The sequence below is a fragment of the Rhinopithecus bieti genome, unplaced genomic scaffold (genome assembly GCF_001698545.2).
Source record: "Rhinopithecus bieti isolate Rb0 unplaced genomic scaffold, ASM169854v2 scaffold_574, whole genome shotgun sequence".
Lineage (NCBI taxonomy): Eukaryota > Metazoa > Chordata > Mammalia > Primates > Cercopithecidae > Rhinopithecus > Rhinopithecus bieti.
In genome coordinates this window covers 407,133-425,256 of record NW_016803605.1, presented here as the reverse complement: position 1 = coordinate 425,256, position 18,124 = coordinate 407,133, and the positions used below count along the sequence as shown (strand labels likewise).

Here is an 18,124-nt window from a genome sequence, read left to right as displayed (position 1 = left end):
GAGAACATGTAGTGTTTGGTTTTCTGTTCCTGTGTTAGTTTGCTGAGAATGATGGTTTCCAGCTTCATCCATGTCCCTGCAAAGGACATGAGCTCATCCTTTTTAACGGCTGCATAGTATTCCACGATGTATATGTGTCACATTTTCTTTATCCAGTCTATCATTGATGGGTATTTGATAGTCTTGCTCCACTACCCAGGCTGGAGTGCAGTGATGTGATCTTGGCTCACTGCAACCTCTCCCTCCTAGGCTCAAGTGATTCTCCTGTGTCAGCCTCCTGAGCAGCTGGGATTACAGGTACATGCCACTGAGTCCAGCTAATTTTTGTATTTTTAGTAGAGGTGGGCTTTCACCATGTTGTCTGGGCTGGTCTCAAACTCCTGACCTCAAGTGATCCACCCGCCTCAACCTCCCAAAGTGCTGGGATTACAGGCATTAGCCACTGTGCTCAGCCTATTTTTGTTGTTTTAATGGATTGATAAAGATATTATTTTGTTTCTTTCCGTTTTAATTTTTTGTTCTTTTGAGACAGGGTCTTGTTCTGTTGCCCAGACTGGAGTGCAGTGGTGCGATCTTGGCTCACTGTAACCTCCACCTCCTGAGTTCAAGTGATTCTTATACCTCAGCCTCCTGAGTAGCTGGGACAACAGGCATGCAACACCACGCCCGGCTAATTTTTGCATTTTTAGTAGAGACGGGTTTCGCCAAGTTGGCCAGGCTGGTGTTGAACTTCTGACCTCAAGTGATTCGACTGCCTTGGCCTCCCTAAGTGTTGGGATTACAGGCGTGAGCCTCTGTGCCTGGCTAGTTTTAATGTTTCTTAAGGTAAGTGGCAATGGATATAACTGGTACAAACAAAAGCTCTTTGGGTATTCAATGATTTCTTTTTGTCTTTTTTTGAGACAGGGTCTCGTCCTGTCACCCAGGCTGGAGTGCAGTGGTGCAATCATGGCTCACTGCAGCCTCAGCCCCTCCAGACCCAAATGATCCTCCCACCTCAGCTTCTTGAGTAGCTGGGACTACAGGCATGTGCCATCAACCTCAGGTAATTTTTTTTTTTTTTTTTTTTTTTTTTTTTAGAGATGGAGTCCTACTATGTTGCCCAGTCTTGTCGTGAACTCCTGGGCTCAAACGATTCACCTGCCTTGGCCTCCCAAAGTGCTGGGATTATAGCTGTGAGCCACTATGCCCAACTTTTCAATGACTTTTAAGAACATAAAGGGATCCTGAGACCAAGGAGTTTCAGACTCATCTCTGGGCAGGATTGTTTTCAGTGAATGCAGCAGAAGAAACGTATCCCGTCTATTATGGACAGTCATTTGGGAAGCTTTCAGTGTGGGGCTCTTGTGAAGGTTGATGCTAGGGACATTCTTGTTCTCATCTTTTTGGTGAAACAACACAGAGTTTCTGTTGGGTATGTACCAAGGAATGACGGCACTGAGTCATATACCCAACTTTAGAAAATACTGCCAAACCATTTTTCAAAGAGAGCTACAGTACTTTGCCCCAGCAGGGTGTGCGAATCCTGAATGCTCCATGTCCTTGTCAACACATGGCATTGTCAGTCTTCCATTTTAGCTGTCCTGGTGGGATGTGGAGTTACCACTATGAGTTTTTCATTTGCATTTCCCTGTTGATCAATGAATGTGAGCCCTGTGTCATACACTGGTGGATTATTTGCTATTCTCACTTTTGAAATGCCTGTATAAGTCTTCTGCAACCTGGTTGAATATCCAGGCACTGATGTTTTATGATCTCAAAGAGTGGAATAAGGGACATCAGTGTCCCTGCCCTGGGGATCAACCTGGGAGGCCCAAGGATGGTTCTCAGAGCTGTGGGGTTCGGCACCCACTGGGTCCCGGGTTCCCACCGGAACAGTTGTTCTCACAGGTGAGGCCTGAAAGCTCACAGCCACCTGGTGGGGCAGACATGCAGATAACTCCATTCTACAGCAGGGGAGACTGAGCCTGGGAGGGAGGGAGGTGCCCACAGGTCAGGTGGCTGAAGACCTTAAGGACTTCCAGGGGGTCCCAGCTTCTCACACACTGCATGCACCACGGACCTTAGGAACAAGATCTCAGGGAACCATAACCCCATGGAAACTTCCTCCAAGGCGGCTCCTGGTATCATCCCCGCTTTACAGAGGAGGAAACTGAGGCTGAGGGAAGTGGAGTCTCCAGTTCTGTCTTGCACATCAGCGGCAGAGCCAGGGCTGGGCCAGCACCTGCCCCGGAGCCTGTGCCCTCCTGACCACCAGGCGACATGGCCTCTTAGGACACTCACCACAGGCCCATGGAGCTCAGAGGTCTCTTTGTCAGAGGAGGAAACTGAGGCTGAGAGAGGTTTTGTCAATTCCTGAGGTCACACAGGTGATGAGTGGAAGAACCAGGGGTAGAATTTAAATCTCTTTGGCCCCAGAGCCCCGCTCTTCACCCTCAAGTCTACCTGGGGTTCCTAGAAGTTGGATGAGTTCAGCTCCCTCCCCTGCTCCCGCTCCCACCCCAGGCCACCCCATGCTAGGCCTAGGACACGGGGTTCCCAGGGCTCATTGTGACAGCTTGTCACTGTATCCACTTTGCAGAAGAGGTGACTGAGGCCCAGGAGCCCACATGAAGAGCCCAAGGCCACGCAGTTTGAAAAGAACAGAGTTTAAACCCAAACTCATGTGGCTCCATGCCAGCTCTTGGCAAGAACCTCCCGGCTCAGCCACGTTCAGGGCCCTCCCTTGTCAGCCCCACCAGCCTCTCTCTGCAGCCTTTGTATGCTCCTCTGTCCAGTGAAGACAAGGCGCTGGATGGATGCATCCACTACCAGGCATGGGACTTGGTAGAAGCCGGGATTCATGGCACAGTTAAAGCCTGAATGAATTAACTCAGGAACAATATGATTCCTGAAGTATCCAGAGATTCAAACACCAGTGGGTAGCCCCACAGTCTGACCTCACAGTGCAGCAATCACAGACCCTTGGTCGTTTTGCAAAAACATCACACCATTTCTCTGTGCCAGTTTCTCTACCTGGTTCTGCCCCTCCGTCCGTCCATCCATCCATCCATCCATCATCCATCCATCATCCATCCATCCATCCATCCATCCATCCATCCATCATCCATCCATCCATCATCCATCCATCCATCCATCCATCCATCCATCCATCCATCATCCATCCATCCATCATCCATCCATCCATCCATCCATCATCCATCCATCCATCCATCATCCATCCATCCATCATCCATCCATCATCCATCCATCATCCATCCATCCATCCATCCATCATCCATCCATCATCCATCCATCCATCCATCCATCCATCTATCATCCATCCATCCATCTATCCATTTCTTTCACATTTATTGAACACACACTTACTACTCTGTGTCTGGGACAGTCCCAGGTACTGGGAATACAGCTGAGAACAAGACAGACAGGGCCCCATCTTCCTGACAAGGGCAGACAAGAAACAAGGTGTCAATAAGAGTTTTGCAAAAGATCAAACAGGATGAAGGTGTTAGGGAGCTAAGGAGGTGCAGGCATGAGGAGACCCCCATCCTGCAGTAGAGCCTGGAGTGAAACTCATTAACAACCTGATCCAAGGATCCTCCAGTATTCCACATGTCTTCAGACTGTCCCCAGAATTTAACCCCACTTTGTTTTATTTTATTTTAAGTTTTAGGGTACATGTGCATAATGTGCAGGTTTGTTACCTAAGTATACATGTGCCATGTTGGTTTGCTGCACCCATTAACTCGTCATTTACATTAGGTATTTCTCCTAACGCTATTCCTCCCCCTGCCTCCTACCCCATGACAGGCCCGTATGTGTGATGGTCCCCACCCTGTGTCCAGGTGTTCTTATTGTTCAGTTCCCACCTATGAGTGAGAACATGCGGTGTTTGGTTTTCTGTCCTTGTGATAGTTTGCTGAGAATGATGGTTTCCAGCTTCATCCATGTCCCTGCAAAGGACATGAGCTCATCCTTTTTAATGCCTGCATAGTAGTCCATGGTGTATATGTGCCACATTTTCTTAATCCTTAACCCCACTTTTTCCAGCTGCAATCATGTGCATTACAATAAGTCTCAAAATCAGGTAGCATAAGTTCTCCAACTCGTTTTATTTTTCCAAGACTGCTTTGATTATTCTAGATCACTTATATTTCCATAGCAACTTCAGAATCAGTTTGACAATCAATTTCTACAGAAAAATCCTGAGGAGATTCTGACTGGGACTGCAGTAAATCTAAAGATTAGTTTGAGAAGAATTGACCTCTTAATAATATTGAGTCTTCTAATCCATGAACATGGTATATAGTTCACTATTGACTTGAGTTTCCTTTAATTTCTTCCAGCAGTGCTTTATATTGTTTCAGTAGGACAATGATCTGAAAGAAGAGAAGGCAGGGCTTATGGATGGATTGGATGTGAGTGGTGAGGAGAAAGGGGTTGGGGGCCAGGTTGAGTGCCCAGATTTCTGCCTGAGCCACTGGGTGGAGGTGAGAAGGAAAGCAACTTGCCTCAGAAGACCTAGCTCAGAGAGGAAGTGCTTGGATTTGATTTCAGCTTAATTGATCCCAGGGCCATGTGCAGGACCAGCTGAAAGCCACCTCTCTGTACCCTCGCCCCTGGAAGGACTCTGGATCCAAGAGCCAACCAGTACCCAGATTCCCAGGGGCAGGTGATTTCAGAGTTGCTGACACCTTCTCTATCCTGCTAGAAGTTATTTTCTCTTCCCTCTCCCTGCACAGCTGACCTTCCTTCCCTGCTCCAGGGCCAGAGGGTCTGTTCCAGGACTGGATTCTCCCATCGGGAGCCTCTGGACTGGTCGCCGAGGGTCAGACGGCCCCTCCCTCTCTTGCTGTCACCCCTGGCTCTTCAAGCTAATGAGACCTGTCCTGATTCCTCAGCCAGGCCTGTAGCCTTAATCTCTCCTAGCAGGGGGTTTGGGGGAGGGAGGAGGAGAAAGAAAGGGCCCCTTATGGCTGAGACACACGACCCAGCCACAAGGAGGGATTACTGGGCGTGTGTGTGTGTGTGTGCGCGTGTGCGCTTGTGTGTGTTTGTGTGCGTGTTTGGGTGCATGGGGAAGTGAAACAGACCCGTGTGGGGCCCAGGAGCTCAGGGAGAGATATTAATATCTAGAGAGAGAGACGAGAGGAGAGAGACACAAAGAGGGCCAGAGACCAGGAAAATCGGAAATAGGACAGAGGTACCAAGATAGGGAGAAGGACAGAAATGAAAGGAAATCCTCCCAGCTACTCGGGAGGCTGAGGCAGGAGAATTGCTTGAACCCGGGAGGCGGAGGTTGCAGTGAGCTGAGATGGTGCCAATGCGCTCCAACTTGGGTGACAGAGCGAGACTCTGTCTCAAAACAAAAACAAAACAAAATGAAAATGAAGGGCAATCCAGAGAGAGGGGAAATAAGAATCAGAGAGAGAGAGAAAGAGAGAGAGAGAGAGACAGGGAAAAAGAGAAGGAGGAACAGAGATTGGAGCTGTAGAGAGGCATGGTGGATAAGTGAGGACAGAGAGACAGAGACGAGGCTGGAGTTACAGGGACAGGTGGACAGGCAGAAAGACAGCAAAGAGAGGGACAGACAGGAACAGAAGGACACAGAGGCTGAGGGAGAGGGGAGAGAGAGCGAGACAGACAGGGAGAGACAGAGAAAGAGAGGGAAAGAATAAGAGAGACCAAGGTGGTAATGCAGGTTTATCAACAAAGACAGGGACGGAGAGGAGCAGATGGAGAATGAAAGAGGGGTATTCAGGCAAGCAGGCAGAAATGCCACAGCCGGAGGCCCAAAGGAAAAGAAACTGAGGTCCAGAGAAACCAGACAAAGACCAACGGTGTGTAGCGAGATGGCAAGTGCTGGGTGCAGTGGCTCACGCCTGCAATCCCAGCACTTTGGGAGGCCGAGATGGGAGAATCCCTTGAGGCCAGGAGTTTGAGGCCAGCCTGGGCAACACAGACAGACTCCATCTCTACGAAAATGAAAAAATTAGCTGGGCATCGTGGTGTGTGCCTGTAAAGTCTCAGCTACTTGGGAGGCTGAGGAGGGAGGATCCCTTGAACACAGGAGATCAAGGCTACAGTGAGCCGTGATCATGCCACTGCACTCCAGCCTGGGTGATAGAAGAGTGAGACCCTGTCTCAAAAAAAAAAAAAAAAAAAAAAAAAGAAAAGAAAAGAAAAAAAAAACCCAAACCCCAAACTCCACCAAAAACAGAAAACGAAACACCCTTTCTAACGTCTGCCTATTTTCAGTGCTGGGAGCAGCCCCCGCCCCCACCACTGCCCCCCAAAAGAGGAGAATATCATGTCTGACAACACAGAGACAGACAGGCCACAGATAGGAGTTGATCAAGTCAAAGAAAGAGAAACAGGGGAAACTGAGGCAGAAACCGAGAACAATGAGGCAGTACAGAGATAAACCAGCTGTCAGACAAACTGTTGTGGAGAGAAAGGGGGACCCAGGAGAGGGATCCAGAAAGCCCCGTGCCTCTCTTTTTTCAGATGGTCTCTCAGGACCCTCTGACAGTTCTCTCCTTCCTCTTTGATGCCTCTCTCGGGATGCTAGCTGAAGCTGGAGAGACACCAGTTAGACCAAAGGAAGGACTTCCCTGAGGAGTAGGGGCTTATGGTCACCAGCAGGAGCTGGGGCCTCCCTTCCCCATCAACCCTAATTGCCAAGATGTCATGGGGGGAAGAGGAGGGGATTAAGCAGACGGGTGCCCCTCCCCCTTTCAGCCAATGTCACCTCCTGGTGCCCAGTCGAGTCCCCCACCTTGGCCAGGATTACCCTCCGAGATCCGGGCCATGACAAATGACATCACTCCCAGCCCGGGCTTAAAATCTCCCCATGTGAGGGGACGTGTTTCCTTCAGCTTCTGCTGTCTGGCTGCTCTGTGTAGGTCCTGGGCCACCAGGAGAGCCCCGTCCCTCCTTTCCGAAGGTGAGCGTCTGCAGGAGAGGCGGAGGGGACTGAGGAAGGGAGAGGGAATGGGGGAGAAGAAAGAGAGGGGAGAAGTTGGGTTTATTTTATTCATGGCTGTGTTTGCCATGCTCTGCAGGTGACGTTTGCTGAATAGTCACACACAAAACAGAGGTGTCGTCCTGGTGTTTGCGGAAACAGGGCTGGGATGTGATTGCAGCAGGAGGGAGTAAGGTTAGACAGCAGGGACTGGTCCATGGCACTTGGGGCATTGGAGGATTCAGGGTGGCTTGGGGGCGCCCTCAAGCCCTGACAGCATCCGGGTTTGGGGGCTTCTCACCGTGGTTCTAAGGCAACTCCTCAGCACACCGTTCTGTTGGATTTTCTTTAAAACTCTTAGCACTGCCCGAAATTTTCATTTGCGTGATGATCCACAAATGGCCTGTCTCCCTCCCTTGCTGAGCATTGATTTCTCCCCAGTGCCCCAGCGTGTGGCTGGGATTTGCCTAAATATGTGTTGCATAGATGGATGGATGAATGACAGACAAGGGACGGAACGGACATAGACGCAGAGAGCCCAGGTCTGTGGCTGCAGCAGGAAGGACTCTGGGTGGACTTGGGCCTGCCCGAGGGAGCTGGAAATGTGATGACTGAGGATCACTGTGCTGGTGAATTGATCACTTGGGGCCTCGATGCACCCAGAGGCTCCGGCTTTCAGCCCAGGCTCTACTTCGGGACTGAGGGGTTCCTCATACTCCTGCACTCCTAGCTTCCAGCACAGTCACTCTCTCTGATCTTCTGCAAAGCCGTTTTTTTTTGAGATGAAGTCATGCTCTGTTGCTCAGGCTGGAGTGCAGCACCATGATCTCCACTCACTGCAACCTCCACCTCCTGGGTTTAAGCAGTCCTCCCATCTCAGCCTCTTGAGTAGCTGGAACTATAGGCGCGCACCATGATGCCCAGCTATTTTTTGTATTTTTAGTAGAGATGGGGTCTCTCCATGTTGTCCAGGCTGGTCTTGAACTCCTGACCTCAAGTGATCCCCCCGCCTCAGCCTCCCAAAGTGCTGGGATTATGGGCGTGAGCCACTGCGCCTGGCCGGTCTCCTGCAAAACTCTGATTGACACTTTGTTCTTGTCTGCCCCAGTCAGGAGGACTGGGGCCTTGTCTGTCTTGTTCTCGGCTGTATTCCCAGTGCCTGGGTCAGTCCTAGACACACAGTGAGTGCTCACTGAATATGGAGGGAATGAATGAATGAATGAATGAATGAACGAAGGGCAGAGGGTAGAAACAGGTAGACAGACTGCCACAGAGAGGAGGTGTGATGTGATTTTCCCAAAAGGACCGAGCAAGGGCTGTGATGGCCGCAGAGTGAGGTTTGACTTCAAGGCTGCCCACTGTGTTTGAATTTCTGGATGCTCCAGGGATCACAATGTTGATCCCTGAGTTGATTGGCTCAGACTCTAACTGTGCCATGGGTCTTGGCTTCCCCCAGGTCTCATGCCCGGCAGTGGGTGCATCCACCCAGCTCCTTATCCCCACTGCACAGAGGCGCCAACAGAGGCTGCAGAGAGAGGCTGGAGTGGTTGACAAGGGCAGGCCCTGAACGTGGCTGGGCTGGGAGGGTCTTCCTAAAGGCTGGCATGAAGCCACATGAGTCTGTTTTTTTTGTTTTTTGTTTTCTGTTTTTGAGATGGAGTCTCACTCTGTTGCCCAGGCTGGAGTACAGTGGCACGACCTCGGCTCACTGCAACCTCCACCTCCCAGGTTCAAGCAATTCTCCTGCCTCAGCCTCCCAAGTAGCTAGGATTACAGGCATGCACCACCACGCCTGGCTAATTTTTGTATTTTAGTAGAGACAGGGTTTTACCATGTTGGCCAGGCTGGTCTCGAACTCCTGACCTCAGGTGATCCACCCGCCTCGGCCTCCCAAAGTGCTGGGATTACAGGCGTGAGCCACTGCGCCCGGCCGAGTCTGGGTTTAAACCCTATTCTTTTCTCACTGTGTGGCCTTGGACCCCTCATGTGGGCTCTCTGGGTCTCGGTTGCCTCCTATGCAAAGTGGGGACAATGAGAAGCTGTCACAATGATCCAGCCAGATAAGCCATGGGAACCCTGTGTTGCAGGCCTGGCCTGCAGTGGGAGTAGGGCCGGAGACCAGCCTCATTCTGTTTGGTTTATGGTAGAGCTGGAGGTGGAAGGAGCGGGGCCTCTGGGGGGCCGCAAAGAGAATTTTTAAATTCTACCCCTGGTTTCTTCCTCATACACCTGCTGTGACCTCGCGGAATTGACGAAACCTCTCTCAGCCTCAAGCTTATCCTCCTCCTGGGACAAGGGACCTCTGAGCCTCCATGGGGCTGTGGCCGAGGTGTCCTAGAGGCCATGGTCGACTGTTGGTCAAGAGGGCCACAGGCGTCCGGGGCAGGTGCTGCGCCCAGGCCCTGGGCTCTGGCCCCGCTGCATTTGCAAGACAGAAACTGGGAGACTCCACTTCCCTCCAGCCTCAGTTTCCTCCTCTGTAAAGCGGGGATGCATTACAGGAGCCGCCTTGGGAGGAAGTTTCCATGGGTGTTATGGTTCCCTGCAGATCTTGTTCCTCAAGCGTCCGGCGCGTGGGCATGCCAGTTGTGTCGAGGAAGCTGGACGACCCCCTGGAAGGTCCGTTAAGGTCTTCAGGCCACCTGACCTGTGGGCACCTCCCTCACCTCCCAGGCTCACGCTCCCCTGCTGTAGAATGGAGTTATCTTGGCATGTCTGGCCCCACCAGGTGGCCTGTGAGCTTTCAGGCCTCACTGCTGGGATGAGAACGACTGTTCAGATGGGAACCTGGGACCCAGTGGGTGCCGAACCCCACAGCTCTGAGAACCAGCCTCGGGCCTCCCAGGTTGATCCCCAGGGCAGGGACACTGATGTCCCTTGTGGCGCCCTTTGAGATCATAAAACACCAGTGTCTGGAAATCGTTGTCGTTGTGAGATCTTGTATGTAAAGCCTGGTCGTGTCTGCCGAGTTTCCCGGACATTCTTTTTTATTTCCTCCCCATGACACAGGTCCTCTTCTGATTGACTGATTGACTTTTTGTTTGTTTGTTTGTTTGTTTGTTTGGACTGGAGTCTTGCTCTGTCGCCCAGGCTGGAGTGCAGTGGTGCAATCTCAGCTCACTGCAGCCTCTGCCTCCTGGGTTCAAGAGATTTTTGTGCCTCAGCCTCCCCAGTAGCTGGGACAACAGGCGCGCAACACCACGCCTGGCTAATTTTTGTACTTTTAGTAGACGGAGTTTCACCACGTTGGCCAGGCTGGCCTTGAACTCCTGACCTCAAGTGATCAGCCTCAGCCTCTCGAAGTGCTGAGCCACAGTCCTGGCCTGTTTTGTTTTGTTGTTTTGTTTTGTTTTGAGAGAGGGTCTTGCTCTGTCGCCCAGGCTGGAGTGCAGTGGCTTGATCATAGCTCACTGCAGCCTCCAACTCCTGGGCTCAAGCGATCCTCCCACCTCAGCCTCCCAGAGTGCTGGGATTACAGGTACATGCCACCACGCCCAGCCTTCACTGGAGGCTTTTCTGTCATCAGCTGCCTCAGGTTGCTGCCAAACCCAGAGAAAGGTTTCAGTGGATGTTTGACATTATTTTTATTGTTATTATTCTCTGCTGACATCTTGTCCAGGCAGCACTTTAATCATTATTATCAGCTGTTTGATCTGCGGCCCACACTTTCCTCCTGCGGAGCCTCCTATCCCCTATTCGTAAAAAGGGATGATCCTGGCCAGGCACGGTAGCCCACGCCTGTAATTCCAGCACTTTGGGAGGCCGAGGTGGGCAGATCACCTGAGGTCAGGAGTTTGAGACCAACCTGGCCAACATGGAGAAACCCCATCTCTACTAAAAATACAAAACAAACAAACAAACAAACAAAAAACGTTAGCCAGGCGTGATGGCACATGCCTGTCGTCCCAGGTTGGGAGGCTGAGGCAGAAGAATTGCTTGAATCCGGGAGGTGGAGGTTGCAATGAGCCGAGATCGCGCCACTGCACTCCAGCCTGGATGACAGAGACTCCGTCTCAAAATAACAACAACAACAAAAACAACAAAAACCCAGAAAGGGGTGATCCTAAATGTGAGCTTTTTTGGCTTTCCTGTAAGGTCAACTGCTTAGCCGGGCAACCTGGCTCAGATTTGACGACGAAGACAATGAAAGTGTGTGTTTTGTTCCAGGCCCTGCAAATGGTCCCCAGTGGGGCAAGTTCACCAGTTTCCTTGCCTCCACTCTCTGGAGGTTCATATTTAACATTATCGGTTTTTGGAGAAGTGGGAGAGGACAGAGGGATCCCAGGATAGGGGGCTGGGGGAATAGGACCTTCAGGAATTACTCTAACCTTGAAATCCTGGATTCTCCACTGCCAGCCTGTGTGTGATCCCGAGTAAGTCACACTTTTGAGCCTGACGATGCTGTCTAATCTGTAAGCATCAGGCAAACCAGCATCTCAGGCCTGTAATCCCAGCACTTTGGGAGGCTGAGGCAGGAGGATCTACTGAGGTCAGGAGTTCAAGACCAGCCTAGGCAACATGGCAAGACACTCCTCTCTACACAAAAATGAAAAAAATTAGCTAGGCGTGGTGGCACACCTGTAGTCCCAGCTACTTGGGAGGCTGAGGTAGGAGGATGGCTTGAGCTCAGGAGGTCGAGGCTGCAGTGAACTATGATTTTGCCACTGCACTTCAGCCTGGGTGGACAGAGTGAGACGCTGTCCCTAAGACCAAAACCAAAACCAAAATGTAAGCATCATAGTAATACAATCTCTACCTCCCAAGGTTGTGATGGGTATTTAATGACATCCTGTATAGAGAAGGCTTGTGTATTAGTTACCTATTGCTGGGTAACAGCTTATCCCAAAATTTAGCAGCTTCAAACAATAAACATTTCTTTTTTTTTTTTTCTTTTTTGTGAGACGGAGTCTTGCTTTGTCACCCAGACTGGAGCGCAGTGGCGTGATCTTGGCTCACTGCAAGCTCCGCCTCCCAGGTTCATGCCATTCTCCTACCTCAGCCTCCCGAGTAGCTGGGACTACAGGCGCCCGCTACCACGCCCAGTTAATTTTTTGTATTTTTAGTATAGACAGGGTTTCACCGTGTTAACCAGGATGGTCTTGATCTCCTGACCTCGTGATCCTCCCGCCTCAGCCTCCCAAAGTGCTGGGATTACAGGCATGAGCCACCACGCCCGGCCCAAACAATAAACATTTATGATCTCTCATAGTTTCTGATGGACAGGAGTCCAAGAGTGGCTTAACTGGATTATTCCGGCTCAGGGTGTTCCATGGGGCTGTAGTCACATGTCGACCAGGACTGAAGTCACTTACTGGCTTGGCTGAGGCTGGGGAGATAACATCCATAGTAGCTTACTCTCACAGCTGTTGGCAGGAGGCCTCATTTCTTTGCCACATAGACCTCTCCATGAGATGGCTTGAGCATCCTCACAACATGGCGGCTGGCTGTCCTTAGAGCAGGTGCTAGCCTTGGAAGCTACGCTCTGTCATTTCTGCAATATCCCGTTGGTTACACACGTCAGCCTGCTTGTTAGTAGGGACTACACAGGGCATGAATATCAGCGGGTAAGGATTATTGGGAGTTACCTTGGAGGCAGTTTGATTTTGGGGATTTAATGTAGCTGCTTTTGATTTTATTGTCAGCACTGAGCCTCCTCGTGACATTCCTGCCAGGTTTTACTTGTTCTTTCTGCTTTTCTCCATGACCACTCTGCTGTGGGGTGCCTTGTTTCTCCTCCAACAAGACCAAGTTGGAGACTCCGTCTCACTCAGGGTGACAGTGTGAGAGTCCAGCCCAGCCTCCAAGCCTTTGCACCTGTTTTTTTTTTTTTTTTCCTGGAAATCTCTATCCCAGATCCACAAAACTTCTTAGATGCCTCACTCCACCCCAAACTCCTTCATTCTCATAACAACCTGTTTTATTTTCTTGGGAGTTCTTGAAACTTTCTAAAGGCTTTTTTTTCCACCTGTTTTATTTTCTGGGAGTTTTTGAAACTTGCTGAAGACTTTTTTTTTTTTTTTTTTTTTTTGAGACAGCGTCTTGCTCTGTCGCCCAGGCTGGAGTGCAGTAGTGACATCTCAGCTCACTGCAACCTCCGCCTCCCAGGTTGAAGTGATTCTCAAGTAGTTGGGATTACAGGCACGCATCACCATGTCTGGCTAATCTTTGTATTTTTAGTAGAGATGGGGTTTTACCATGTTGGCCAGGCTGATCTCAAACTCCTGACTTCAAATGATCCTCATAACTCAGCCTCACAAAGTGTTGGAATTACAGGCGTGAGTCCCTGCCCCCGGCCATGCATCTTTATTTTAAAAAAAAAAAATAAAAAAAAAAAAAAAATTTAAAAAAAAAGCCAGCATGTGGCTCACGCCGTAATCCCAGCACTTTGGAGTCGAGGTGGAGAATCACCCAAGTCAGGAGTTCCGAGACCAGCCTGGAAATTTCCGTTCTATAAAATACTAAAAATTAGCTGGTGTGGTGACAGGCACTGTAATCTCAGCTACTCGGAGGCTGAGGCAAGAATCACTTGAACCCGATATTAGCCGTTCGCCACCATTGCTTATCTGGACAAGAGTGCGCATTTTTTTCCTTGTTCATACGCTTCTCTAGGATCGGAACCAAGAATTCATTCTATGAGAACAGAGGAGCTTGGTCTTATTTCTTGGCATATTCTAGTCCTAGAGCATGGAATGCATTCAAAATATTTACTGAATTAGCAGTTAGAATCTCACTTAAAAAAACAGAATCTGTCCCTCCTCCTCACGTGAGGATGAGAAGGAAAGGCCAGGAGAGAAATGAAGGGGTGAGAGTCTGAAATAACGCCATCCATTTTTCATTTTTTTTTTCTCGGCCCATCGCAAACTCCGCTCCGGTCTCAGCCTCCTGAATAACTGGGACTTACAGGCGCCCGCCCCCACGCCCAGCTAATTTTTTATGTATTTTTTAGTATGAGACGGGGTTTCACCATGTTATGTTCGATACTCCTGACCTCGTGATCCGCCTCCATCTGGGATTACAGCTCTCCAACCGTGACGCAACCTCCATTTTTAATTCTTTTTCTAGTTTCTAAATATTTTATTTGTTGAGGGACGTGGCAGAACCCGAATATTTCAGTCCCTTGAACTCAGGTAACTGATGAATTTGAGGGGATGAGATAGATCAAACATATAAATATGTCATTTAATACAGCTGTGTCTTGAAGACATAGGAGGTGTGTGTGTTGGTGTGTTAAAATCCAGTTCAGGGGCGTAGTTGTTCTCTGGGAATTTTTTTTATTTTCTTTGTCTAGTAGCGAGCTGAGACTGGAGGAGAAGGGGTTAGCTGGGAGAGGGTTTTGGGGTGGGGAAGAGGCGTTCCTAGCCCAGGAAACGGCTTATGTAAATAGCCCCTGAGGCTGAGAGGTTTTCTGACGGCCATCTAATGAGGCAGTGAGGACCTCCAGAGGGTTTCATTCGTTTGCTTTTGAAGATTTCATTGTTGTTTTGCTTTTGACAAACCACCACACACCACACACACACACGCACGCACACACGCACAATTAAAAAGAGAATCCAAACTATAGAAACAAGAACGGGCTTTAGCACTCCTTCCCAGAGGCCAGATCACTGTACCGTAGCCCCCCGACTGACTCCTTCCTGAATTTTCTATGCATATCAATGTATATCTACCACATGAGTAAAATCAATCCTCATTTAATTAATAATTAATACTAATAATCTTATTATTTTTGAGATGAGTCTCACTCTGACACCCAGGCTGGAGTGCACTGGCACAATCTCGGGCTCACTGCAAACCCACCCTCCCAGGTTCCAGAGGGGTCTCCTGCCTCAGCTTCCCAAGTAGCTGGATACAGGCATGCAACCCATGCCTGGGCTAATTTTTGTGTTTTTATTTATTTTATTTTAAAATTTTTTTATTATTATACTTTTTTTTTGAGATGGAGTTTCGCTCTTGTTGCCCCAGGCTAGAGTGCAATGGCGGGATCTCGGCTCACTGCAACCTCTGCCTCCCGGGTTCAACGATTTCCCTGCCTCAGCTCTGGAGTAGCTGGGATACAGGCGCCCACCACATGCCGCCTAATTTTGTATTTTAGTAGAGACAGAGTTTGCCCATGTTGCCAGGCTGCGTCTCGAACTCTTGACCTCGGTGATCATCTGGCCTCGGCATCCCGAAGTCTGGGATTGCAGGCATGAGCAAACTGCACCTGGCTATTTATTGTTTTGAGACAAGGGGTCTTGCTCTATTGCCCAGGCTGGTGTGCAGGGCAGACTCATAGCTCACGCAGTCTCCAATCCGGCTCTGGCAATCCTCCCACTCAGCTCCTGAGTAACTGGCTACGAGTGCAGCACCATGCCTGACCAATTTTGTATTTTGTGTGTGTGTGTGTGTGGTGGTGTGTGTGGTGGTGTGGAGACAGGGTTTACCTATGTACGCAGACTGGTCTCAACCTGAGTCAAGCATCTGCCACCTTGACCTCCCAAACGCTGAGATCATAGGTGTGAGACACAGCACCTGGCGTCTGAATTGCTTAAAATCACAAATGGGCCGTGCGTCCCCATTGTATTTTAAGCAATGCAAGACGCCAGGGGGCTGTCAAGCCTGTCTCACATTCCGCACATGTCTTCTGGCAGGTTTGGGACGGAACATGGGGGGCGAATGACTTTGAGGTCAGGATAACGGATTATCCGGATAAACCTGGGTCGTAACACGTGAAACCCTCGTATCTCTACTAAAAATAATAAAAAAAAACAATAGGCCTCGTGGCTGGTGCGGTGCCTGTACCCCAGCTACTTGGGAGGGCTGAGGCAGGAGAATGCGTAAACCCAGGAGTAGAGCTTGCAGGAGCTGAGATCCGGCACTGCACTCAGCTGGGCGACAGAGCGAGGACTCCATCAAAAAAAAAAAAAAAAAAACACACAAATGTCGAGAGTAACACCACTGCCACAGCACATACTGTTTCTTTTGAAGATACAAAATTATAATATATAATATTTAAATATATAATAACGGCCGGGCGCGGTGGCTCATGCCTTAATCCCAGCATTGGGAGGCCGAAGCGGGGATCACAAGGCCAGAGATCGAGACCATGGGAACCCCTCTCTACTAAAAATTTACAAAAAATTAGCGGGCGCGGGGCGGGCCGCCTGAGTCCAAGCTACTAGGAGCTGAGGCAGAGAATGGCGTGAAACAGCGAGGCAGAGCTTGCAGTGACCGAGATCACTGCCACAGCACTCCACCTGGGGACAGAGTGGACTCCGTCTCAAAAAAAAAAAGAAAAAAAATATATTATATAAATAAAAATACATATAATACACTATATATCGTTTGGTCATATACAATATATAAAATAACATTCACAAACACTTATTGTCAAAGTACAATTAAATTAAAAAGAAAAAAACCATTTGGCCAGGTGTGGTGGCTCATGTCTGTAGTCCTAGAACTTTGGGAGGCTGAGGTGGGAAGATCACTTGAGCCCAGGAGTTGGAGGCTGCAGTGAGCTATGGCCACGCCACTGCACTTCAGCCTGGATGACAGAGGGAGACCCTATCTCTTAAAAAATCCCAAAAACAAATCTGATTCTCTGACACATATATAACAAGCACGGGTCAAAGATTTATTTAAGCCATGAATGAAGGAACCAGCTGTCTCAAAGGAGAATTTGGGCTGGATGCAGTGGCTCATGCCTGTCATCCCAGCACTTTGGGAGGCTGAGGCGGGCAGGTCACAAGGCCAAGAGATCGAGAGCATCCTGGCCAACGTGGTGAAACCCCATCTCTACTAAAATACAAAATTAGCCAGGCATGGTGGCGGGCGCCTGAGGTTGGGAGTTTGAGACCAGCTTGGCCAACAATGGTGAAACCTTGTCTCTACTAAGAATACAAAAAATTATCTGGGCGTGGTGGCTCACGCCTGTAATCCCAGCTACTTGGGAAGCTGAGGCAGGAGAATCGCTTGAACCCAGGAGGCGGAGGTTGCAGTGAGCCGAGACTGTGCCACTGTACTCCGGCCTGGGCGACAGAGACTCCTTAAAAAAAAAAAAAAAGGATAATTTGATGAACAGAAGTTAATACGTTTAGTCAGGAAAGACGTGCTGGAGAAAGTTTGCCAGGTTAGATACAAAACTGGTTAAAGACCTACAGGGCAATACAACTGTGACCTTTGAGGTTATCTTTTCTACCAGAGAGAAATCATTTGCAACCAAACTTCCTGAGGTTACTATTTACCTTGTTGAAGTCTAGACTCTAATCAATAATGAATAGTAGGCCAGGCGCGGTGACTCATGCCTGTAATCCCAGCACTTTGGGAGGCCGAGGCGAGAGAACTACGAGGTCAGGAGTTCGAGACCAGCCTGGCCAACATGGTGAAACCCTGTCTCTACTAAAAATACAAATATTAGCTGGGCGTGGTGGTGGGTGCCTGTAGTCCCAGCTACTCGGGAGGCTGAGGCAGGAGAATCGCTTGAACCCAGGACACAGAGGCTTCAGTGAGCCAAGATCATGCCATTGCACTCCAGCCTGGGCGACAGAGCAAGACTCTGTCTCAAAGAAACAAAACAAAACAAACAAAGAAACAAACAAAAGAATAGTAAATCAAACACAGGTGCAGTCCCTTAGAACAGGATCCCCAGCCCCCAGTTTGTGGTCTGTTAGGAATGGGGTTGCACAGCTGGTGAGCGAGCATTACCGCCTGAGCCCTGTCTCCTGTCAGATCAGTAGTGGTTCTAGATTCTCACAGGAGCATGAGCCCTATTGTGAACTGCGTGTGTGAGAGATCTAGGTTGCATGCTCCTTATGAGAATCTAATGCACTGCCCACCCCCATGCATAGAAACATTATCTTTCATGAAACCAGTCCCTGGTGCCAAAAAGGTTGAGGACTGCTGCCTTAGAATATGTAGTAGGCCGGGCGTGGTGGCTCAAGCCTGTAATCCCAGCACTTTGGGAGGCCGAGACGGGTGGATCACGAGGTCAGGAGATCGAGACCATCCTGGCTACTACGGTGAAACCCCGTTTCTACTAAAAATACAAAAAATTAGCCAGGCGAGGTGGCGGGCGCCTGTAGTCCCAGCTACTAGGTAGGCTGAGGCAGGAGAACGGCCTGAACCCGGGAGGCGGATCTTGCAGTGAGCCGAGATCCGGCCACTGCACTCCATCCTGGG

At 49.7% G+C, this 18,124-nt stretch overlaps 2 protein-coding genes across 2 annotated transcripts in view; one reads left to right on the top strand and one right to left on the bottom strand.

Moving 5' to 3' along the window:
* Positions 1-3,949, bottom strand: part of TPRX1 (tetrapeptide repeat homeobox 1) — a 17,118-nt gene extending 13,169 nt beyond the window's left edge. Inside the window, 2 exon segments of the mRNA XM_017888859.1 lie at positions 3,370-3,440; positions 3,870-3,949. Of these exon segments, the coding sequence (XP_017744348.1) occupies positions 3,370-3,440; positions 3,870-3,949 (151 nt within the window).
* Positions 3,950-5,462: 1,513 nt separating this feature from the next.
* The window catches only part of CRX (cone-rod homeobox), a 22,208-nt gene continuing 9,546 nt past the window's right edge, over positions 5,463-18,124 (top strand). Inside the window, exon 1 of the mRNA XM_017889178.1 lies at positions 5,463-6,946. Coding sequence (XP_017744667.1) covers positions 6,745-6,946 — 202 coding nt within the window. The 5' untranslated portion in view covers positions 5,463-6,744. The remainder of the gene's footprint in view (positions 6,947-18,124) is intronic.